At 45.3% G+C, this 26164-nt stretch overlaps 1 protein-coding gene across 1 annotated transcript; it reads left to right on the top strand.

The window, feature by feature from the left end:
• Nucleotides 1-25764, top strand: LOC129385801 (uncharacterized). Its single transcript, XM_072289503.1, has 8 exons — nt 1-16; nt 1717-1884; nt 10647-10720; nt 12438-12528; nt 13691-14015; nt 18725-18884; nt 20761-20885; nt 25412-25764. The coding sequence occupies exons 1-8, from the start codon at nt 1-3 to the stop codon at nt 25551-25553; spliced, it is 1101 nt and encodes a 366-aa protein (XP_072145604.1). The 3' UTR covers nt 25554-25764.
• The last annotated feature ends 400 nt before the right edge of the window (nt 25765-26164 follow it).

Below are 26164 nucleotides of genomic sequence, written 5' to 3' on the forward strand. Positions count from 1 at the left end.
ATGGCTGAGGCACAAGGTGAGTGCGGAACATTTCTTCATCTCACGCGGCACCTCGTCAGATGCCTCAGCACCTCAGTCATTCAGTCTTGGAAATTTCCTGCCACGGTTCCTCGCTGCACGATGCGGCTCGACCTTCGTGCGAGAGGCCATCGGCCATGTTGCGTTGGGTGCGCCGGTTCTCGTTCAGTCACGTTAGCTATGCGGACCACACGGGATCACCGAGTACCGCCTCTCGGAACGTAGTACTCTGAAGAACGGTGTAAAGCCTTTGGGGCGCCTCTTGGCTTCACGACAATAATTTATCCCTTAAGATACTCAATTACCCAGTGACTCTTTCTGGCCATGTGTAGTCAATATGTCGACGTCCGCGACATACAATTTAAAGCAAGACAAGCTGTCAAACCTTATTGTTTCACAGCTCGCGCCCCGCCACCGTTAAAGTGAACTCTTCAGCTGTCAAGTTAGTAATTATAATGTTTAATTACAGCTTCAGCTCCCATCATTTCTAAAAAAAATAAAAGCTGTGAAAAAGAGACCGAAGCTGAAGGACCCGCTATCACGGCGGTCCGAAGAGCCCGAAGAAAGTGCGCGGTTGAAGTTGCGCATCCGTCGCAACTCGCGTTCATCAACGTGGACCACAGGCTAGCCCAGTTTATTTCTTCGTACTATTTACTCAACAATAAAATACTCTAGCGAGCATGTCGCAATCGCGCATGGTAGCTAGCCAATGTTCGAGGTACTTGTACTTAGGAGGCAAAAGTCGAGACTGTCACCAGTTCTGAGATATTCCTCAGCGGACATGCGCCAAGTACACCGACAATGCACTAAGCACATTCTCAGAAATCCTAGCTTTCGCTGTGCAGGACTCGACTGTGTTGAACACGGATGTGTTCCACGTTTCCAGATGTTAATCCTCGAAATCCTAGCTTTCGAGGATTAACATCTGGAAACGTGGTAACACCTACTACCTGCTATCTACTCCCTACTACTACTACCTACTACCTAGCTGCTATACCAACTGTGTGGTTATATTTTGAGTACCCACCAGCTTCAGTCTCTCAGTGGCAACCCGTGTCCTAAATTGTAAATATGACTGCGAAACACTTACTTGACTTCCTCCGACACGTGTACCACGAAAAATTACATCTTCCGCTCAATGCTGCGATTCCGTTTATATAAATAGGTCTCCGGCGAAACACAGCAACTTAATTATGATGAAGCTCGAATAAACATTCATTTTCCTGCAGACATAAAATGCAGTCGATTTAGCGGCGTGGGCAATGCTGCGCCAGCGTGTAGGGAGCATCACGGTACTCCCTTCGGATAGTTCATTCATCGAAAGTGAAGGATTAACAGATGAAAGAGCGAGAACAGCGAAGTGTCTGGGCCGTTAACAAATAGCTAGCGCTGTATTTATTGATTGGAAGAAAAAAAAGCGACGAAAATTGAATAGGTTTCACGCTCCAGAGGAAAACGCCGCTTTTTGAAAGGACGTCATGCGCCAAAAAGCAGTCCATACTTTCCGGCCGATACACCGTGCGAAAGCGTTTATTTTTGCGTTCAAGGGCGTCTCACAATTTCGCCGGTCGGATCTACGACCGAACCCCCGACATCTTGCTCAGCGGAGCAAAGCTGCAGCTTTGCTCTTGAAGCTTTTAAACCAACGCTACAGGCTACAAACGCTTTTACTCCGTGGCTGCTTCTTTGCTTGTTCAGGTCATTACGGCCAGCAGCAGCAATATTACCAGCAGCCGGAGGCCCAACACCTAGCGTACAAGCATCACGATCCCCAGCATCACTACGAATACGGCTGGTACGAGCCGGCCGACCCTCATAACTACCACCCGCCCGAAGGGGCACCCACTACTGGAAGCCACAAAGAAGGTAAAGGTCAAAGCGGCATGTCGTTGCTGTCTGAACATTTTAAAAAAGGACAATGAACACTTGCCGCCTGAACTGTTGTGCTCGAGTGTAAAGCGCACGTGGTACTTCTCAACTCACGCATACTCACGTAACGTGAATCTAAGGAACTCTTGTTCTTCGTGCAGTCTGTTAAAAGGATATCGCGGTGGTTAGACGAATTCGTTGTGCCAGTAACCGATTAACCTCTTCTAAAGGCCTGACAAACAATTGGCCCGCTTTCCATTGCTCCTATGCGCGTGGAAGACGTGAAGTGCCACACTGTAATGGTCGATGCACTGCGAAAAGCGTACTTCGCCAGAAACAAAGCGTTGCGGAGAGTACTTCTACATAGTAATGATGTGTGATATACGGCATAAAATAGCATGGCATAGTGCTTGGCACTACGCCGATTTGCATGCGGTCTAGTGATAGCAGTCACGCAAGTCCTCGGCAGTGAATTTGCTATAAACCAACATTGTCTTGATACCAGACATGCAAGCGCTTAGTAGTTCTTTTGTACCATGATGACTTGCGAACAGTCTATATTCATAGCAGACACGCAAGCGCTTGGTAGTAATATAGGTAGCATGCTGACCTACAAACCCTGTAGTAATAGCAGACAAGCAAGAGCATGGTAGTGTTAGATACCGTGTTGACTTACGTATGGTCAAGTGACGCCAACCACACACGCGCACGTAGTAGCGCTTGGCCCCTTGTCGATTTGCATGCGCTGCACACGCGACTTATTAGCGATGCCCGTCACTGACAGCGGCCCATTAGCAGTACCGGTTTTAGGGGAGTTGCAGCTTCCGAGCGAATAATCGTCTTTAGCAGAACCAAAACAGCATGAGAGGGGTGCACAGTGTCAGGAAAGCGGCAGTTCAACTTATATAGAAGCCCTGCTATGCTCCATTTTATGCGCGGACAAATTCATTGCGAGGAAAAATGTTCTGTTCGTGTCAGGGTGAGGCGGCGTGAGTGTAGTTTCGACGAAAAAAAAGGCACTACGCGGTTAACCGAGTTGGCGTTGTGTTCTTTTTGCTCCTTGCGCGCAGGTTCCCGCACGACTCGCAGTAGTTACGCGTCCACTTCACGTAAGTTGACGCACCAATCTGCTTTAACCTATATGTGGGTGAACGTGCTTCGTGACCTGTAGTGGGTCGCCTAAGAAAGGATACTGTGCACCCTTAAACGAAGCACGCCTAAAGAGTCTGCGCACTTGGCATATTTTGCTCTTTCCTTTTACATGTTTTGTGATTTTACAGAAAGTATATGCGGGCTAATTAGATACGCATTGTTTGCGAGCCCTGACTTTTGCATATGGCGGCGCCTTTGCGATGGGAAAGCAGTAGTACAGTAACTACAAGGCCACGAAAGAACTATATTTTTATGCTTCCTACAGATGCCTAGGCAATAACGATGTGATTAAAAAAACAAATCTTTATTTGGTTGTATGTATTGGGCCCTCGGAAACAGATCCGAATGCAGTTTAAGACAAACGGACTATAGACGCCAACTGGATGCGTGAGGACGTATTTCCGGAAGTTTTGCTAATTTTTCTATGCATTAAAGTAGTTAGACTAATCTAAGGATGTATATCTGCCCAGCAGTATGGCTGCGTTAATATACTATCCCACAATTATTATATCATCCCACAATCAAATGTGGGCGATATACACTTCTTATTGTGTGGTAGTATTCGAATGTCGTCGAATATTGTGTTGGCCTGCTTACATATTGTACAACGGACCGTCGAGCAGATCTGCTTTTTTTTTTTTGCTTCCCTAAATGTTTTAAACGGTCATAATTTTGCAAATAAGTTACGAGTGTCTAAATAACTGACGAACGCAAAAGGGTGGAACATCTCGAGGACGGTTCGTTGCATGATACTTAAGGCAGCCAATTTATAAGACATACGCTATTAGACGTCAGAAGTCAGTGAAAAAAGCGACCACAATTAACAAACTGCTGTCAAGGTTACGCTTTACATAGTGCGACTTACTTGTTCTTTTTTGCAATTTGCGGCGTCGGTTTCCCTGTTGGAGCTCTCGTCGTTGACATTCTGGGAAAACCTCTTGGCGGAGTACGACGTGCCGGGTTCGGAGCTCTTGCATTCGCTCAATTTTGAGCATCTGCGATTTGCCCATAGCCGTCAGTCGCGCTCTGCTCGCTTCGTCCATTGCCGAACCATTCCCTTCTCAACTATCCCGCTGACAAAGCCAGCCGGGAGCACATCGGCACACGTGAACTGACAACGAGCCGCGGGAATTTAGTGGCTGATTGAGTGGCGGAATGTTGCTGGCACTGGCCTCACGGGGGCTCCTTTTCTGCCGTAAAGCTCGGGAAACGATGGAGCACGCTTTATCAGAATGTGAAGATATCTGCCCAACGGTCGATTCGGGCACCTCTGGAATCCTTGAAGCCTGTGGGTTCAGCGAGAGCAGGCGGAAAGCAAACATGTCCGCAGTAGAGATTAGTAAGAGGCGATTTGAAGACTGGTGTAAGAAAAGTAGGGACACGACAAACAACGGAGGCGTAGAAAAACAAAGTTTGGTGACGGAAATTGCTCGTGGTTTTTTTTCTTTTTCGTTTTTTTTTTCTTTTATAACATAGGTAGCACATTTGGAAATATAACAATAAGAGCTTGGTGGCGCAACCTCCTACCCCGTTCCAAAAGGGACGCTCATAGCATCCATCCATCCATCCATCCATCCATCCATCCATCCATCCATCCATCCATCCATCCATCCATCCATCCATCCATCCATTAATCCATCCATCCATCCATCCATCCATCTATCCCCCTGCGCTAGCATGGCGCTACAGAAACCACTGTTCCAGGTAAAAATGATTTCTAGCATGGTCTAAAGTTTTTTATACGCCATTTGAACAGTTATTGTTAGACCACCTTGACGACCGTGCATGATATTACTAACATTACGTTTTATATACCTTTACAGGAAGTGATCGGTAAGCAAACGCTTTGTATTGCAGCGGGTATTTTATCCCAATTGGCCACAGAACGCAGTTTGTGTTCCCGGCAACATTTACACCGCAGAAGTATTGAAGCTAGCAACATGTCGAGGTATTTGCCCTTAAGATTTATTAAACAATCGATTATTATCCCGCCAGTTGTTCCTCATTACTGAAGGAAGTCTCTATGAGAAATTAATACATGGAACGGCATCGCATTTCGAGCGAAGTTTTGGAGAGGACATTTTTAAGAACTAGTAAATGTAACAGTGATTCCCAATAAGATCACATGCCTTTGGCACTGACTATCTTCGTTTTCGAAGGTGAAAGGTTTAGGATGCAGTAACTTTCCTAAATGTTGAAGTTGTGAGTATCACGCTGTAATTAAGAAGATAAAAATATCGCAGATTATTACGATATGCTCTAATGCGAAATTTGAGCTGGGCAAGTGAGCAAGTGAGGCGTCGGCCAAAAAAGAACGCACAAAAAGAAAAAAGTCATCAATGCAAAATGGTACCCCTTTCGTCGTGTGTTCTATACTCGTGTTCCACGAATTTCAGGTCGGAGAGCAGCAGCAGCTGGCCCAACGTGTGCTGTTTTCTCGTGCTTCTCGGTTTCTTTCTGATCATCATTATGGTCTTATTTCTTTCCATAGGAGGTGAGCTCTCACATGCCTCATGTAATTAGTATGTATAGGAACATGCTTCGGACGGTGTCTCTATATTCGCTGCAGTATAGTGTTTTTCTTTCTGGCATGTTTGCACATGACGAAAAAAAGGAAGGGGGAGGGAAATCAGAAAAGTTGGTGTCGTTCCTCCGACGTGTACTGAGACCCCCGATCCCCTTTTCTTTTCAAGCGTCTCTAAAAGGAGTTCCCGTTTATAAAAGCCACAGTTGGCTATAAAGGACAACGTAATGGCAGAACTCTGCCAATTGGTTTTGAATAGCATTCTTTATCAAAGCTGGGCGTGGCTTTCGTATCGCGAGAAATGATAAAAAGAAACTAATTCTGGAAAATTGCATATTAGGTTCCGTTACTGTTTTTCTATCCGAATGCGAAATGTCTTCACTAAAAATCAAGCAGATGTACTCTAAATATTTGTTACATCAGCCAAGGTGGTGCAATATTTCACAGAAATCCAGAAAAAAGAAAGAGACCTTTTTGAAGCCACAATATCTCCGGAACTAATATCTCCTGCTTTAAATGTGCCACTTCAGCTATCTATACTTGCGACAGAGACAAGCGCACAAGAAGCAAATGATTGAAAGTCATTCGAAATTCTCCGATTGGTCGTGCCCGTCACGTGGCTCCAGCACGCTTCGCCATTGGTCTAAGGCTCGCTTCGCATGGGTGTCGTCTGCTCGGCTCTTTGCACATTGCGAACTCTCAACCGTCTGCGTAATCTGGACGAGTCTAAACAGGGGCGCTACGCCTACGCGGGCATCGCATAAGCATGGCCGGTACGTCCGTCTATGGACGTCTCAGACCAGCGGATAAGCACTCCGATGGATCGGCGATGCAGACTTCGCGACCAAGCATTGCGTGCGGAATCCTCGGATGTGCAGCTAAGCCTTTTGAGCATCGGTGCTTCCAAATTTGTGACCAAGCACACTGCCCACGCACTCCTCAGACCCGCGGCTAAGCATTTCGTGCATCGACTCCTCCGACTCGGCGATGAAGCACATCGCGCGAATGCTCGGCGGACCTGCGACTATGCATTTTGCACATCGGCGCCTCGGACTTCTCGGCCCAGCGACTAACCATTTAGCGCGTCAGCGCCTCTGACTGCGCAACTAAGCACATCGAGCGCCGACTCCTCGGACCCGTGGCTAGGCATTTCGTCTATCGGCACCTACCTCGTATTGCGTGACTAAGGACATCAGGGTGCCCACTCTTCGGACCCGTGGTTAGGCATGCCGCGTATCGGCACCTCGTACCCGCGACCAATAACATCTAGCACCGACTGTATAATCATATATTCTCACAATATGTGGTATCAATATCTCTCATACCACACCATCGTAAAGAGAACGTCATCATTTCACTAAGCCTCTTGAGCTGGTGCAGAGACCGGCCTGCAGAAGCGAAGCATCACACAACAGTGCAAGCTGGAAAAGCACCTAGCAACTGCATCGATTCCGATCTATCTGTGGATGTCTGATCCTAAGCTACACGGGAATTCTCAAGGGAAGAGGATCGGAAGGCTGCTGAGAGCCCTCATTCAGTGAACTGGTTGATTCTATCAAACCAAAACAAAACGCTTCACTAACTGCACTGCAGACTGCAATCAATGAGGCAGTCTCCAGGTACAATTCTGGAACTATAGTCGTGCCCTCACAAGTTCTGCGCCTCATTTAGTTTGAAACCCAGGCACCATGCTCTTTGTGGATCAGCAGTAAAGAATGCCATGCAAACAGAAATGGGCAAATGAAGGCACACAAGGCCAGAGGCCACATGTCCAAGCAGCCACGCATCAGAACATCACGTCTTTTAGAGAATTGAGAAAGTTTTTTTCTCTTTACTCACATTTCGGAGCTGATTTCCTTGTTACCGTTGGGCCAGTTCTGACTCTGTTTTTTTTTTTTGTCACGTTCCTTGGGCTGCAGTACAGGTCGTGACGTTGTCGCTTTCTTAGCTTGAATTTTCTAAATTTATAGTGTGCCTTTTCGATCAAGCCAAAACTCTACCCTGATGCAAAGCTAAAGTAAAAAGAAGGCAATACAGACATTGTGCAACAAGAAAAGCAAGAATTGCACGGCCGTCAGTACAAGTTTAACTATGCAGTCAATATTCAACGATGCTTCCAGATTTTTTAAGCTTTTCGGAGCCTCCAAAAGATACAAAAAGAGAAATTCTTTTGAATAAAATGTGCTCAAGATACCACTCTGAAACTTGTATCGGAGCATCAGGGAGAGGTTCTGGGAATACCAATACTCATACTCGTACCAATACTCATAAACATGAATAAAGAAACAATACTGTCTGTTCCCAAAGGCATGTTCTCTCTTTAATGTGCACTGTAATCTCGACAAACAAGTATTCTCGGTTACAGCGACGAAAGATTAGGCAACTTTGTAGGGATATATGGTACGGAGATACAAGCGTGCAAAATAGGAATACACGATTAGCAAGGAGAAACGACACAAACGCCGCCGGCGTTTGGTTTTTGCTCCAGTACGCATGTATTTGTTTGCTCTCACGAATTTCAGACGCACGAATCTACGCCCTTGTTTATTAACGCCCCTCTTTCCGCACCAAGTTCACGGGTTTGTCATTCAGCGAAATGCAGCCGCAGCTGTTAGTGACCGAACCCACGACCTTGTGGTTATAGACACAATCCACTATTCATCGAGCAAGCCACCGCTGCAATTTCACTTGCCGAACGGCGTCATGGTGCAAGTGCGAGATAGCGGACGCACTCGGTTTCTACCCACGACAACCACGTTTATATGAAGGCGATACGCACAACTGCTCGCCCAATTAAATTTGGTTGCAGGCTGAGAAACGGCAGGTGATCGGAAGCAACCTAGGTAACCAAGTTAATGTCGTCGCACTCTCCTGCGGATTAAGATGCACATGGAGGCCGGCGAAAAGTGGGTGTCGTCGCGTCCTTGGTACGGCAATCCAGGTGGCCTTCCGTCTGGTTTCGCTCGAAGTGCAGTGCAGTGTTCGCGTTGATTCCAAATGTTCTTTTTTTGTGTGTGACACAACCCCAAACAGTATACTGCTTAGAGCACTATCGGTGTGTTCCGGCTTGTTCCGGCTTCTTTACTGCCTGCGACATCGTTCCAGATAGTTTTGTCTCTCTGCATGCGTTTCCCAATAAACAAACTCGGCAAGCCTCACGGCCCTAGCATTGATTGATTGGTTAGACGAATAAGGCGGCGCCTTCCGTTGGTTTTCTAGTCGGTGATGTGGGGAGTCTTCTGATATCTACTGTACAGTCAAGCTGCAAAACTAGAGCCACGGCAAACAATGAAAGACAAGACACGAGAGCATCGGTGGCACACACACTACGTAGCTCGTGGCCTGAAACAAGAGGCGCAGTATGGTTCAAACGAACAGCCATTCCGGTAACTGTGCTTACGAACAACAGCGCACCCAGCTCCGGGGTTTAAGACACGTGTGTTTGGGAGGCTTTATCTGAGAAAGGTGTCGTGAGATGATAACAGCCGTATGCGCTGTCCATCGCAGTAACAAGCTTCACCTTGTCAGATTCGGGATACACCTGCTCAATGCCACGCTGTGCTGCCTGTTGAAGATGATATCGGCGATTGCTTATGGAGCCACGAACAAAATCATTATGCTTGACAGTCTAGGTTGCTGATCGTGTTTATGCTTTTCGTGGCACGGTTCATGAGGATAAACTGTAGCTCACGCCAATTTAGTATTGTCTCTTAAGTTGCGTGACCTGGTAATCTTGGATGTCTTGAAGTTCTTAAGAAAGAACAGGAAGATGTGAGCTGGCAGAGTTTGCAAGGTAACATTCGCGAGGCCTGAAGCCGCGAGAATTAGGTCTTTCTTCGGGGGCTTTTAAGGTTTCTCGCCTAAGCCTGGCATTCTTCACTGTATACCACACAAAGCCGGCCTCCGTAAGGGAGCACTGTGATGGTCTATTTTGGTTTGATATCATTATTATGAGCCGAGAACGCTCTTCCGCTGGTCTTGCACTACGAGCGGTTGAGGCGTTCATATTTGCGGACCCAACGGTGTGCCAAGTACACCTACGTTACGACCTCTACAGAGTAAAAAAAGAAAAAAAGCACAGACTAAACCTTTCACACCAGAGAATTAAGAACAGCAGGGACATGTTCCTAATCGTAACATTTTCAGTTTCTGTCAGTTCTGAGTACATTTGTGTCTATGCTGCGGAAAAATAAGCCATCACAATTGTTTCGTTTCGAAGCGTTTTTAGGTACGCATTACTATCCGGTAAAGAAATACCACGTGCGCCGTACCGTACTTTTATGTTCGTATATTCACGTTATAGCGACAATAAAGCGTCATGCACATATGAGTTTTCATAGCCATATGACCACATGATCATTCACGTCCATAGCCCCGTACGGACGCAGTGCATGTCGGGTACAAAGGTTGTTTTGAATAGGAATATTTCGTACGTATTCCTTGAAAAAACATTGTTGTTGCCCGCATATCGCTGACGTGCCTCGACAGAGCATGGAGCTTTCATACAAGCGCTTGCAGATTAAACACATTACTTGAAAGGTGGCGCTGCCCGCACTTTCCTATGTCAGGATGGAGTGCCAAGTGAAGGACCATTCAATAGTAAAGTGGTTAGTACCACGAATTCTTCGCCGATAGCTTCTTTCCCGCTCTTATATAGTGACCAAACACTGCAAGAGCACCGTTTCGGCCTTCATGACTTTCGTCATTAAAACACATCTCGTAGGAAGTGTTTTTTTTTTTTTTTCAAGCTGAGAAAGATGAAATACGGGTCTCATTTTTGAGAAGTTTATCTCCCTAATTCATTCGCGATGTTCCGCAAATAAACAGTTCTAATCACCGTCTCTATCTAGCGACGGGCACAGATTTCCCAGGCTGCAACAAAAAGCTGTTTGTGCTAGTCATTAGAAATCTGGATCGTGAGTTATACAAACGTGTTCCTTTCGCATTTGTTAAACAGTTCTTATCGCTATCTCTATCTAGTGACGGGCACAGATTTCCGCGGCTGCAACAAAAAGCTGTTTGTGCTAGTCATTAGAAATCTGGAGCGTGAGTTATACAAACGTGTTCCTTTTGCATTTGTCAGGCAGTGATATCGAGGAAGAAGGTGCGCCAGTACCACTTGGAAAAGGCGGAGGTGGGGCAACCAACGTGTCGTTGGTGAGTTTACTTTTGATATAGCCTCAACGTAAATTCCCTTCAAACGTCAACTGCCAGTAGCCTTGCAAAAGAGCTGGCGGTTTTGTTCAAATGGCGAAGCGTTGAAAGCGATAGCAAGGCATATCTTGAAGAAGCCAGACGACCAGCTGGCTAACACAGCCGGAAGCCTATCAAACTACAGGCGAGGCCAAACACCAGTTTGTTGGCTGGAACTTTTAGCTTCGGCTCACTGGAACCCACGAAACGGGGTTTTCAGATCATCATAAACCTTTCAAGTCTACTCATAGACCAGCTTTTATTGATGACTTTGAAGGCGCTTAGAATATCTTATGTTGATAGACCAGGCAAAGGGCTTGCTTAAGTTCTTGTGAAGGCAATTTCTACACCAACCTTCTGAACATGTTCTAAACACCCGTTGTAGATTACCTAAAATGTATAACTAAGCCGGGTATTAGCCGACATGTACGTCGTTTTATGTAGTAAATGGTTTGACGGAGAACCATCCGGCCGGGTGAAGTTATAGTATAGCAAATATAAATCTTGCAACCGACGAACAAACGACGATAGTGACGCGTCGGTGCCCTTATAGGAACCCTGTTTACAAAACACAATAACGAAATGGCCCTCACAGAAACAGTTTGCGTAATCTTTAATATATGAAGAACAGACTTCGCCTAGATGGCGTGAAAAATGCAGTCCATTCATCTAAGGGTGTTGTCAGTAGTTCGACTGATGAGTGATGCACTACGCCTGGTGTAGTGTGCATGATACCATGCGCAGATTACAAATGTAGATGAGACTCCAAACCTAAACAAGTGTTCCAAACAGCACCAGAATGACGTCAAGAAAGGAAACATGCTGACGAACGCCTTAGCAGAGGATGTCGAAGCACCTGGACACACAATTATGTGCGCCCATTTCGTGTCCAGCACTATTGCGCCATTAGAACGGCGTGTTGGTGACAGACCGAAATGGAGGTGTCATCATAACTTCATTTGGACTCGCTCTTCGTGCAGACTACTGACAACACCCTAACCAGAGCTCGCGACATCGTATTGGCACCTACACGCCCCATAGCTGGGAACCTGTGGCTACGAGATCAGCGAAAGCAGCGTTTGGAGAGCACCCATGGTAGCTGCTGAAATATCAGTCTCATATCTTTATAGTATAGTAACTAGTAATAGTAAGTAAGTAGTAATAGTAAGCTTTCTGGAAGCGGGCAATTAAGCGCTCTAAATTAACCATTTCATTTCCGCATCATTGGAGTAAGGGAGACTGGCTCGCGCGCAGGCGTTATCGCGAACCCGGGAGGCGCAATGTGACAGACGCGGTCGTTATCACAAAGAGCTATAGTTGGTAATTATCTCAAAAAACTAGTGCGACCTCGTGGTTAGAAGTTTGGCCTGCTCTGCTGTGTGACCGACGTTCGATCCCACCGTCGGGCACGTAACTCATTCTTTTATTTTTAAGGTGGGATCTAGTCGGTAAGACAGCGGCAGCAGCAGCAGCACCCAACAACCACGATCAGGAAATTCAAACAGGGTTCGCGAGTAAAGATTCGCTTAAAAAATAAGAAAGAGAAAAAAAAAGGACAGAGTTCCTTGCTTTTCGGTGTTTTTTGGTCAAATTCGTAACAGTGGCTGGAATTCATATTTATAAGGCAGTTTTAAAGCATCCGTACCGAAGACACTAAATGTCACCGTTAACCTCTCCATAGGTTGTTCCTCAGGCGCCGGCACCACCTCCGCCACCCGTCGTACGGGGACGAGATACGGGCTCGTCCATTGCAAAGGCGACTCGGAGGCCAAGTGAGCCATTCAGACTATCTTGTGACGATCGGGAAATCGGTGCTTGGTGATGAGGAAGATTGCTAGCTTTCGTAGAACTGTTCCAACCTTTACGTGGTAGCTAAAGAAAGGAAAGAACCATACAGGTCCTATTATCTTTTTCGTTCCGCCAACTTTTCACGCACCGTGTATATTGCAATTCGAGGAGCCAGTTTAATAGACACTCGCGCTACAGAGTGTTTCAGGTAGCGGCCGCGAAGCCTTAGAAAATGCAAGTGGGCGCTGCAAGAATGTGATCAGTTCTGTATTGTTCACTGCCCCTTGAGACATCCAGGCAACTTTTACTATGCGGTTAGCTCTATAATTAGAAATTATGCAACATATAAGATATTGGCTTAAACAGAAAATGTTCAAGAGGAAACTGGTAGAAATATTCGCTTGGTTGTTTTAGATGATGAAATATTTGGCGCTTAAATAATGACATCTAAGAGCAATATTTTGGATTGCTCAAGAGAACGATGAATAATAAAAAGTTGGTCAGATTCTCGGGACGGAAATTTGCGTTTTTTAAGACTTGCCACAAGTTACCTAGCTGAGAACCCTATAGTTGGCCCGACAGAGCACGTGGAAGCATTGTAAAGCTAAGCGAACACATCGATTACTTCATTAGCATAATTCAGGCTGACACTTAACGGAAGACACGTACCCCTTGCGGCACTCACGGCGGATGTGACGTTATCAAAGCGGATGTGAGGTCAAGCCCAGAATCGCATGTGCAGCGCAGGGAGTATTCGCAATCACACTTCTTGCTATTGACATATATTGTGAAGAGGCCTTAAAAATTCAACCAAGCGAAGCATACACCATTCAGTCTCTAGCAGCGGGCAGCCAGTTCAGTTCTGGTTTGGCGAAGACTGAGTTTGTTCGTCTCATTCAGCATGCTTTGATGTGGTGCGTTTTCCAGTTTTATGCAGAAAGCGTGTTTCTTCTGCGGGGGGGGGGGGGGGGGGTCGCCACTTCTGTCTTCATTTCTTACGTTCAGAATCTGAAACATTTTCGGTATTCCATTCGATTGTATAATCCGGCATGTATCGAAAATTTATACTTTATTCTATTCGATAATTTCACGGTTCCAAAATGCCTCTTTTTCGTCACGCCAACGCAAATCTCTCGCACCCCGCAGAACCTCCGCTTACGACACCAACGCCAACAACTCCAACAACTCCAACAACTGCAACAACTGCAACAACTGCAAGAACTCCAACAACTCCAACAACTTCGAGAACTACAACGACGCCACCCCCTCCTTTGCTGTGCTCGGTGGGGACGCAGACGGCAATTTCTAAGCTCCTCCCGCCGGACAAGTTATGCGACATCGTCATATACACGCACGTGCGCGTGTTCCAGAGAGCTGTGATCGGGTCCGTCAACGACATCAGCTACCACGCATTCAGGAACGCCTGCAGCACTTACGTTGACACCTCGTGCGGTTTGTCCTTCCACGTACGGTGAGTCGCAGACACACACGAAGCTTGGATCATTAGTATCCTACTGGAATGACTAGTTGGAACTGTAGCTGAGGAAACCGTCGTTATTAATAACGATCGTAACCAGACCACTAACTGCGATGGTGGAAGTGTACACGTCACGGTCGCCAAGTTTTAGACGCCACCTATTGTAGCATTTATAACAAAATCGTTTGTTGAAATTGATCAATTAGCAGAGTCCCGAAGGCGGTTGACCCCAGAAGGACAAAGTTAAGGCAAATACCTGTACTAGTCACAATTTGCATTCTTGCGGAACCACCATGCTTGTGGTACCCGTTCACATTATCACCAGAGTTCCTCCTTCTAATTTTTGTGGGCTATACTCTGTCCGAAACCGGGGTGGACAATGAGACAGACAGACAGACAGACAGACAGACAGACAGACAGACAGACAGACAGACAGACAGACAGACAGACAGACAGACAGACAGACAGACAGACAGACAGACAGACAGACAGACAGACAGACGGACGGACAGACGGACAATCAGACGGACAATCAGACGGACAATCAGACGGACAGACGGACAATCAGACGGACAATCAGACGGACAGACAGACGGACAGACAGACGGACAGACAGACGGACAGACAGACGGACAGACATACAGACAGACACAGACAGACAGACACAGACAGTCAGACACAGACAGTCAGACACAGACAGTCAGACACAGACAGTCAGACAGACAGACACAGACAGTCAGACAGATAGACGGACGGACGGACAGAGCAAAATTAGTTTTCAAGAAAGACTCAGGCACATGGATCAAAATAAATGGATGGCTAAACTGCTCAAGTGGTTTTACACCAAAAGCGTGAACAAAGAATGGAGGAAGAGGTCAAGAAAGCTGGCAACTAAGAACACGGTCAGTGAAAATTTAAATACACATCCTGGAGAATGGAAAATCTGCAGGATACCACGAATCGCTTTGCCTTGCTATTTGAGGCTCGAGCTGGTTGCTTAAGGACAAAAACGTGCTGGAGCAAATATTCGCAACAAGTTGAGGCAATGTGTATGCTGAAACAAAAAAAAAACATTCACCCACTATTGCGATACTGCCTAATGCGAAATTTGCGCGCAGCTCTATACGTGTTTTCATTTCGCGATATATTGGGGCATCGCACCGAACACCGCACCGACTGGCAGAGCCGCGATGCGCGGGACTATAACAGACCGGCGCCCCACAGTTGCCACTACCCGGCAACTGCAGCTTATGTAACCTTAATATTTTCCGGGAAACTCTCGCGGCGAACGCTATGCGTTAAGGTAACGTTTCTGATTGCTTGTTTTGTTTCCCCCACACGGACGGTGCCACCGCTGGTGCGCATGCGCGGACGTGAGCGCCATCTGGATGGGCTTCAATATGGCTTCCTGCGCTTTCCTCCTCATGCTTCAGTTGCACCCTCCTCCCCTCCTCCTCCACTTTATTCTTCGCGTTCTCTTCCCTCTCGCCGTCTTTCAACTGCCGCTGCGCTCTGCATTCACTCTTTCATCATTCGCTGTCCTAGTTTGCTCGGTTACGCCGAGGTACGACGCCGAGGCACGCTGACGTTCAACGCAGTAACGGCCGCCTAAGAGCTGCGATCTTAAATACGCAGACCACTCAAATCCGGAAGCAGTGACTACTTACAAACAGAAGCACTCAAACACATTGCTATCATTGTTCCCCTTGGTAAATAACTTTGTCAACCTAATATTCTTATCAGAAAAGTTTCCTTAACGTCTACAAGTTGCCAAAGTGTCTCTTGTGTACAAAAGTGGTGATAGATATATCTCCGACTACAGGCCAATATCGATTCTCCCCGTCTTTTCGAAACGTCTAGAAAAATATAACACATGCGAGAGACCTCTCTTTTGAGAGGTCTCTGAACGTTCTGTCACCACCTTCACAACCTTCTGTCACCATTCAAATTTGGTTACACACACACACACACACACACACACAAACACACACACACACACGTACACACACTACACACGCACACACACACGCACAAAGACGTTCTACTGAGAGTGGACTTTTGTTGCATAAAGCATTTATTCTAGAATTCCTTGAAAGTGGCCATTACGTGGTTGGAGTACTTATTAATTATTGCAAAGCTTTCTATTGCATCAATTAAAACAGAATTATTAACAAACTTTCTGATTATGGCTTTCAGGAAAATTTCAGAATCTTTTAAGGAGTTACCTTTACCGCACACAACAAATGCGACAAAAAAACTTTAAATCTTAGTTTACTAAAATAAATATAAAAAACCGTAAGATATCATCCGCGGACCTTTGCTCTCTAAGGTATATGTCACTCACCTAGTAATTATTGACAGAAATACAAAGTTTATCGTATAAGCCGACAATACCAGTTACATTTCACAGATTCTCACCGGCTGGCACTTATAAATCGAGCCGACGATGTACTTGCACATGTATTTAAGTGGCGTTCACTGGCAATAAATATTGCGACAATGGAAGCTGTAATATTTCTCGCCCAAAACAAAACTATGAATGTTGACATAAACTATACTGTGAGCACGTATAGCATTGAAGTTGTACTTGTTGTTAAGAGACTTGGAGTTCTATTGCATGAAATCAAGTATTAGAAAGAACACGTTGAGAAGGTTCGTTTTTAGTTATCACGGGCAGATGGAGCTTCATCGAGGCTGTGGTCTCTTCTCCCATCCCACATAAAGCTTGCAGTCCATAACTCTCTTCTGTTCTACTTTATCATATTGTCACCTGATATGAGGCACGGCTATCGTTGCAAACTTAACAGGCATTCACAGATTGCAAAAGAAAGCAGTGTGAATCTCCCGTATGGCTCCCACACTAAGCCTATCTTTGATTACCTCAGACAGATACCCGTTTCTGACTTTTAAATCAATTCTTATGAGCCGCTACAATGTAGGCGCTAAACATAACGACGTACTTATGCCACAACTTGCAAATCGAAATGAACTGTTTCTTAATTTTTTACAATGATAATGCTGTATGTACTTAAAGCAATTTCTACAGAGATTTCATTTGTGAGCAGACTAACTGGACGCTGCCACTTGCTGCATCCTGCTACCTGTGTGTTTTAAACAGAGTGCAGGCAACTGTCACGCCTTTTGTGGTTTATCGCTTGTAAGTCCCAGCATCGCTGTACTTTTCAATATGGATGTTGAAATAAAGGGATGTTGACTGACTTTGACTTGACTGACCAAACTTGATCTAGAGCGGAAAGCCGGAACAATCGGGGTGACCACTTAGGAGATGAGTGACGTGGTATCGGAGTACATCGGTGTGATGGTCACGCGGGTGAATCGCAGAGGCCTGCAAAAACAGCACCCTGCCAAACGCAGGCATCACGTGAACGTAGGCGCAGGAAACTGCTCATGATCCCTCAAGGCTGCCAAGGTCGAGACGCTCGCTTTGCAGTGAGCAAGAAAAGTTAGGGGAAGTGATAAGATTAATTTATTGTTAGAACAAAGATTCTTAGTGTTATAGGCATGCTAACAGTAGCTCCAGCCTTGTGGTTTACTTCATTGTTTACTTTTTTTTTGAGAATTTCATTGCGACTTTGTAGCGGTTACGGCCTTTCCTTGCTGATTCCCGCTACTCCAAAGTATACGCCGTGCACTACCTCGTAACAGAAAAAGGAAAAAGATCAACAACCTTTAATAATTTAGAAACAACTAACTGAAAATAGAGCGCACTCGGTCATGATGAGCACTTTCACTTCGGCAAAGAAGTGACTATATTTCACCTCATATTTTTTTTTTAGTTTTTGCTCCGAAATGCCTATACGCGAGTTGAGCTTACTTGTATATATTTGGTTGACTCGGTGCCGTGACAAAACGCGTGCAAACATTTCTTTGACATTGTTTGACGTCTCGGGACAATTAGCATAGATAGTATACAGAGAGAGAGAGAGAGAGAGAACACGATGCCACGCACGGGGCTTGTATTGCTTTTACAGTGGACACGGGGAGGAGGGGAGGCACATGCGTTTTCGCACTTTATCGCGCAATGCAGCGTGCAAACACATCTGCGGCGCCAACGAGACGCCAGCAGGGCCTAAAGCCCAACAACGTTTTATTTATTTATTTATTTATTTATTTATTTATTTATTTATTTATTTATTTATTTACCTCACAGGCTCCCGAAAGAGCATGGCGTGAGGGGAGGATACAAGGAATTAGCAAAAAAAAGGATTACAAACAAATTATGCATTTTAGCAAGTAAGCATGCATGAAAGAACAAATATCTAATATAAATAACGCAATAAATTAAACCAAATGACTGTGTGAAGTAGCAAGAAGGGAGTACCAAGAAATTATACAAGATGAAAGTACCAGTCTCTAACAACGTTAACAGAGTACAAAACAAAAAAAAACTATACAACATCGCTAACAGTATTTACTTAGGTGGGCAGTAAGCTTTAGATGTGGTGAATTATGGAAATACTATGCATAAGCGTGCTTTGAAGTATACAGGGTCAAGAAAGTCTACTATGTCGTTTGGTAGGTATAATGCTGAATGGCACACGGTAACGCCACGTGCCAACTTGTAGAAGGTTCGGCGTTCGAATCCCGTGCTTTTCTTTCGAATATATTCTGCGAAATTAGATTTCGAAAGCTGGACGCTTCCTACCCAACACTTTAGAGATGCGCGTTCGTTTCCTTTGCAGCTACCTGGGTAAGGACATATTTCAAACCGTGGAAATCAGGGACGACCTGGTCTCGTTGAAGGAGCATAGCCGGATGTACCACTACGGCATCCTGAACATCATCGAAGACCGTACACATGTCGAAAAGTTCGCAACCGTGACCGCGCTTGGTATACTCAAGGTGAGGTGAGGGTGAGGTGAGGGTGAGGGACTTAAGATCCCAAGGGAACTTTCCTGCCAGGTTTGGCTTTACTGGCTGGCTGCGACTTTTACCGGATAGGCTCAGTGGGGAAGACGGTTTAGCAGGAGCTGTCACTCAACAAAGAAGGCAGATGATACTTGTTCGCAACCTTGAAATATTTAACATTCCTATCAACGCAAGGCTTACTATAGTATTGATCAATACTTTATCTCGTGTATTCATAGCTCATTTTGCATCTTGGATTCTTTGTTTCCTTTCCTTTTTTCGGGTTATTTATTGATAAACCAATTTATTTTATTTTATTTATTGAATCATATTACCACCCGATTCGTGGCCTATCCCCCTCAGTGGGTTTGTGCCATAAACTGAGGCTTCATCATCATCATCATATTCACAACCCAATTTTCATCGAAGGTGTTCCTTTCGAGAAGGTGCATTGGGAATTTCGGTCGCTTCAAATTAAAACACGTACTTTGAAACGTTGCCCGCATATGACTCGCCCGTTTGAAGCCGTGGCCTCATATGATACGGTTTTTGAGCACTTTCTTAGGTGACATATTACGAAGCCTTTATTCGATCCATACTCATCTGACTTCTAGTACTAGTTCGGTATAGTGTCATCACCATTTCCGCTAAACTTGGTCATCGCACTCCCATTGCAGTGGGCGAAGTTGGGTGTCGTTCGTAAAACAGTTATGGCGCTTATGACCACTGGTGTACGCAATTTACTGCTAAGGCGTTAGCACATCCGCACACTTCCAACTTCACCTAAGCATTGACCATGAGTTTCTCCTAATGTTGAGCAAATTTAATATGTCTTCTTTAGTTCACCGAGGACAACGGAGAAACATACTGGGAACCTGTATAACGCATGAAAATACTCCAAAACAAACAAAAGAGCTTACAGTAATTGTTTTCAAAGCCCCTAAATAGGCTGCAAACATTTTACAAAATTTTCTCAGATGCTATGAAAAATCTCTGCCCCCTCTTCTTTTCCCTCATTATGTTGGTATATGAACTGGTCATATAAAGATATTCTAGGACTTTGAGAAACATTCCTGGTAATGACAATATGATATCCCGGAAGGCTTGAATAAGAACGAATTTGACGCAAAGGCTCTAAATTCATCCATACGCGTTTAACTTCGCACACTGAGTTGCCGTACTGGTCTACGCGCATTTTCTAGGTTTGAGCTTGGTGTAGAGTGTAGTTATGACAAGGAAGCGGGCTGAATTTCGTGCCGCTCGTAAAACGAACGCATAATCATAAAACTCCTGAGCACTCGCGTATCAAATACATTGCAAATACCGCAACTGGGCCACATATTTCGAACTTGGCCTGTATTGTGCAAAGTGCGACGCAAGTGACATATTCAAATACGAAACATCACGTCTGCCCCCTCCCCTCCTGCACACTGCTTTATCTGCGAATACGACAGTAAACTGGGCTAAAAAGACGAAAAGTTGTCATGTCTCCTACCAGTGCGTTGCTAAATCAAATTTAAAAGTCTGATATTATCTCGACTTGTGTTAAGAAAAACGAAAAGAAAGTCTGCAGCTTTTTTGAGCACACGACGAGAACAAAGAAGACGCTGAGACACAGGAGCGCGCTGGCATGTCTCAGCCTCTTCTTTGTTCTCGCCTTGTGCGCAGAAAGCTGCATACATGTCCTGCCAACATGCCCAGTCAGTCACCTTAAAAAAAAAACAAAGTAGTTTGTTGAGGCAGAGAAAGTAGAGTATAGTTACATGTATTTGTGACTATCTTGAAAATTCTTGCCAGTGTTCTTTTTTTTTTTGTAAGTATTGTGCCTCAAATAAAGAAATGGGTCTCCCGACCTTGTTATTATTGACAGGTAATGCGGAAGCTGCTGGGTTCAGACAGAAAACGCAACAAGGTCTTCGTGGGCGTTGGCTACTACTTCTACGATGACAAAAATGCATGGACGGACCTGGCGTACACTGCAGAAAACCTCGGATTGTGAGTACGCAACTTCCAGTGAACGCATGCAGCCAGAGGTGTTGGAGCCTGTCGCTGCAGAGATACCCGGGAAAGGCGGAGACTTTATTTTACAAGCTTCGATCCGCCTGTTCTGCACTAGGCACTGCAGAACGCAAATTCTTCATGTAAATTTTCGGTGTAGTTGCCCAACTCTGTTTCCGCAAGTTCCTTCCCCCGATGCTATGAAGCGTTTAGACGCCAAGAGCGAACCTGACTGGAAACCGACGTAGATTAGGACAATGTACGCGAGAATATAACTACGATCACGGTTGCGCGAATCAGCTTGTGAAACCTGTTAGCGTTGAATATGTCACACGGTGGCGTTTTAATGAACGCGTCCCCGTCTGTCTGTGTTTATTTCTGTTCATTCGAATGTTTTCCGTCTTCGGCGTCACTCTAAACGCAAGCAGAACAGAAAAAAAAATTGTTGACGTACTCGGGGAGGTTTTTTTTTCCTAATTTTTATAACAACCTTGTCATCAATAGTGAATGGCCAAGGGAGACCTCAACCCGGAGACAACGTTTTCGACGGGAGTACTTGTCATCGGTGGGCCCCTGGCAAACACGCATTCCCTTATCTCTCGTCAACGAACTATTGTTCACTTGAAAGCACCAGTTAGCAAACAAAGGCGGCTCGGATTAGAGTCATCACATGATGCAAATTTCTTCTACGAAACGTTGCTTCAAGACTAAGGTTCACCTTGTTCAACCACTGTTGCTATATTCAAAGATCCATCCTCCTATCGAAAGCGATCTTGGGATTTACAGAAACGCCATTCAGTTCAGTCCATCTCTCAATCCCGAATGCGATTGAACTAATCGGCGTTTGAGGCTACTTAGCTGATAAATCGGACCCGCCATTGTGGCACAGTTGATTTCGCGTTGCACTTCTTAAGCCTGGTGCACGTTAAAGAAATGCAGGTGGTGAAAATGAATCGCGAATCCCGTACCACGGCGTGCTTCATGATCGCGTTGCCGTTGTGACACGAAAAGCCACGGAATTTAAATACTGACAAATCTTCATTAGAAAAGCGGAAACAGTCAACCCGGACAAATTACTTCGCACCCGGAAAAATCACGAATACCGTGTATTGCGTAGATACTGGAAATGCTGGTTTCACCAGAATTATGTTATCTGAATACTGGCACGTTGGGTTTTTATAGATTTCTGACGCTGCATTTAAGAGATGTCTGCGTCAGCACACGTGGACTCCATCCACTGTAGACTCCATCCACTGTAGACTCCATGCAAGAATTTCAGATTTCTGTCACGCACGTACGAAGAAATCATTACGAAATTCAGCAACACAGGAATCGCGTTCTGTAGTATGTAGATCCTGGTACCTGTGCTCGACGTGTCACCCGACAAGAGTTTTTACGTGATAGCATTATCAAGGTCTAAACAGCCTAAGGTGATGTAAGGAGGTATGTCTTCAGCGGAGCAATTGGTTCGCATGATAGTGACGGAACGGACAAGGAGGAACACAGCTGAGTCATGTGACGTAGTAACGCAGATGACACGAGGAGTGCTGCTGGTTGGGGGCAATGCGGGGCGGGCGCTTTGAATGGCTCAAAGATAACCAACTACTTTTGAATTAGGTCGAACTGAATTGGGGCGCAGGTAATTATTATATAGTTAATTAAGGCCGTTTAACCCATGGTCTTTGGTGGAAGTCGAACCCACATGGAATATTGGGTGAACTAGTGATATCTACAAATTCGGTTCCGATTGACATCGCGAAGGTCGAGAACCGGCGCTAATTAAGGCGAAGTTGATTGAGGCACTCGAATCCACTATCCAACATGGAGGTATGGGTGAACCAGTCATATCTCCAAGTTGGATGTGAATTGACATCGTGAGGGACGAAGGTCGAACCTTTGGGGCTAACTAAGCCGAAGTGAATTAAGGCACAGTTAATTAACATAAAGTTAATTAAGGCACTCGCATCCACGACCTTTGGTGGGAATCGAATCCGCGACCTTTTGTGGGAGTCGAGCCCGCTTGGAGATTGAAGCGAACCAGCGATAACCAGCGATATCTAGAAGTTGGATTCCTGTTGACATTGTGAAGGTAGAGAGAGGAATCCACATTTGGTGGCGTTGGTGGGAAAAAACAAGTGATAGGAAGTAACAATGCGTTAGAATGAAAATGTCAGGTGACGTAATGGATATCTCGTGAGTGGGCACGCTTTCGCCGTCATCCTCCTTAGCGTATGGTAAATTCACGGTCAACTCCTCTATTCACGGCTAGACTGGGCAGCGCTGTGTTTGCCGGCTTCTTTGTCTACGGATTGGCCTTGTCTCACTGCCCAGTCTAGCCATGAATTAAGAAGTTGACCGATAATTCCGGTCGGCTGATATATATATATATATATATATATATATATATATATATATATATATATATATCGGCATATATATCGGAACTAAAAACAAAAATTACATAATATCTGAGCTACACATAACATCACCTTACGCGTGTCCACAGTGGGATCAAAACATGCAAGGTACAGGTCATAGCGATTATTCAGGGAACCGCATTTCGTTTTCTGATAGCGACACTGACCGCAGGCTCACGCGTCCTTATGTTCTTATGATTTCAGGGACCTACATATTTTATCCTGCCATTATGTTCTTTTTTTTTTTTCTTTCTCTTACCGGGATTCAGCCGCGTTCTCGGCAATGCATGCATAAATGACGCGGTAGTCGGTTGCAATATGACCAGAGCAATAATTGAGGCGTGTGTGACTGCAAGGACGGAGACCACGGGAGCATGGTTATGGCATCACTGTAAAAAAAAATAAAAAAATAAACCCTCAGTTTCTAGAAATACGGCTATTTACCTTTACATTGTATGTTTTACATACTGTGCACACGGGCACAGTTCTACGATGCGTAGCCCTAAATGCATGTTATTCTTGTTTGTATTTCTGTTTATCGGGTGCGTATATATACATATGGGGTGCCTCTGAAGACAGGATATTTGTAGTTGAAAGTTTCACAGTACTCGCGTGGTCGCCTTGCTGACTGCGTCTATAGTCGCACTCTGCATTCTATAGTCATGTCCCTTTTATGACGCGTGCTATATTCACAATAGCCTTTAGGAGTAAACTATCTCGGGTTTACATTTCCAACGACACTGAAAATAGGAAAGATACTAGCCTTCGCGTTCTCAAATCATACTCCACTAGAACGTCTTCCTCCTCTCATCGATGGACAGATGCATGGATGTGATGAGCTTCCCCTTCGGAACGGGGCGGTGGGTTGCGCCACCAAGCTCTTGTTGTTATGTTGCCTAGTGTGCCTACTTATGTTAAAAAAAAAAATAAGAAAAAGAACCACCATAAATTCCTGTAACCATAGTTCCTCATCCCCTATTGTGAACTTTGTATTTCTACGCCTCCGTTATTTGTCGTTTCGCTACGTTTCTTCCAGCAATTTTCCAATCGCTACTTACTAATTTCTACTGCGGATATGATTAATTTTCCCCTGCTCCCGCTGAACCCATGGGCTTCAACGATGACAGTGGCGCATATATCAACCACTGCGTATACATTTTTTACATTGTAATAAAACATGCTCCACCGTTTATCTAGCTTTACCGCAGCAGGTACATGCTTCTTCTTCCTTCTTATATCTCTGCTTTATAAGTGCGTTTTCTAGTGCATGCTGTTCTCGCTTGGAAAACTAATGAGCTTCCCTTTCAGATATCATAAATTGTTTCTTTCCTGATTTCGTTCTTTCCTCTGAACTAGCTACTTGTGCCAGGTTTCTTTTCTATTGCCGCGACCTATGAGATTATCTCAGCTTCTCTGATTTCCGTTTGACGTTCTTTATTGCTGTCTTTCTCACCTACACACCCCGCACATGCTGATAAGCTTCGTAGTTATCTTCCTCCACTGTGAATCAATGTTTTTCTTCTATATTCCTCAGTCGTTCTTCATAACTAATTTTGCTGGGAGCTTCCATCACCTCAAAACTTGTTCAGCCCATACCACCCGGCGAAGCTCCATTAGTAGTCTTCCCGCGAGCGCCCAATGCGAGGCGCCCCACAAACCTTTGGTTGCCATCGAGTCCTGATTGCAACCCCAATTTCAAGCAAACATCCGCATTTACAAATGTAACTCGTCGAATCATTACACCTTTCCACATACCCCGGAGAGCCTCGTACGTATTGCATCCGCAACAGGCTTTGCCACAGTGCCACTCCTCGGCTAAAGAAGACGCTACTCTTCTCAAATGTTACCGTCGAACGGCAGCAGTGGAGCGCAGGGACCCCCTTTTGTAGATCGGTGCACTGCCATTCGCGTTCTCCATTCGAGGTGGAGTTGGGTCGAGGAACGTTCTAGAATACGAGGGTAACTTCAACAAGAGTGAGCGAAAACAACGTTATAAAGTCTGGGATTGCAACGCTGCGCAGATTTTCCGTCCGTTCGTTTCGGAGAGATATTTTTCTGCTCACTCGCTGTACCTCGTGTCGCTTGAATAAATTTTGTTGCCCGCAGGCCTGAGGTGGACATCCTGGTGATACTGACCACCATTCTGACGATGCCGAGCCCCGCGCGATGCATCACGCTGCCCGTAAACGTTTACAGGAGCCAAGACTTGCGTCCACCCACTCTGGCAAGTGCATCTGCAAGTTTATAGGGTGCATTATGAAAGCGTGGGGAAAAAGGTGTATTTTTTTTTAATTTTCAAAGTACTTGCTCTTTGAAGAGATCAGCCAGAAATAAAACGGGTAAATAACAAAATTTGCTCTTTCTGTTAAGCCCCTATGAACGGCTTGTACACGCCTAGAGTGTAGATAGGGAAAAAAAAGACACAGCGAAAATTCACCGATGACGTTGACGATAATAATACTCCCAATGCGAAATCATAGCCCAGCGCTGCATATGGTTCCATTTCCTGATATATTGGCTGTCATGGAGAATCTCTTTCCTGCGGCCCGTTCAGTCGGAGCGAAGCGTTGCTAAACAAGACACACTCAAGCACAACGATAGCTGCGATCACAGTCGGCGATCGTCGAAAATCTGATCTATGGGTCAAGCGCGTTGGCTTTTATGCATCAATCGTCGAAGATTCCGGTGTAATCAGTGGTGCGCGCGTGGCCTCCAGGAAGTATCACACTGTTCCCATCGCCCGTGCAATCAGATTACGAATACCCTGGAGCCATCTCGTAGTCTCCCGCGGCACTCTGCTTTTCTCCTCGCCATTTCGCCATACTCTCCCCTTCCGCTTTCCTCCTCGCACTCTCTTCG

The sequence above is a fragment of the Dermacentor andersoni genome, chromosome 7 (genome assembly GCF_023375885.2).
Source record: "Dermacentor andersoni chromosome 7, qqDerAnde1_hic_scaffold, whole genome shotgun sequence".
NCBI classification, from domain to species: Eukaryota; Metazoa; Arthropoda; class Arachnida; order Ixodida; family Ixodidae; genus Dermacentor; species Dermacentor andersoni.

What these genes read in the sequence shown, in the direction of transcription:
- LOC129385801 (XM_072289503.1), top strand. An exon ending in TACTGGAAGCCACAAAGAAG is followed by an intron (nt 1,885 to 10,646) that starts GTAAAGGTCAAA and finishes TGCATTTGTCAG; the next exon opens with GCAGTGATATCGAGGAAGAA. An exon ending in GGTTTGTCCTTCCACGTACG is followed by an intron (nt 14,016 to 18,724) that starts GTGAGTCGCAGA and finishes TTTCCTTTGCAG; the next exon opens with CTACCTGGGTAAGGACATAT.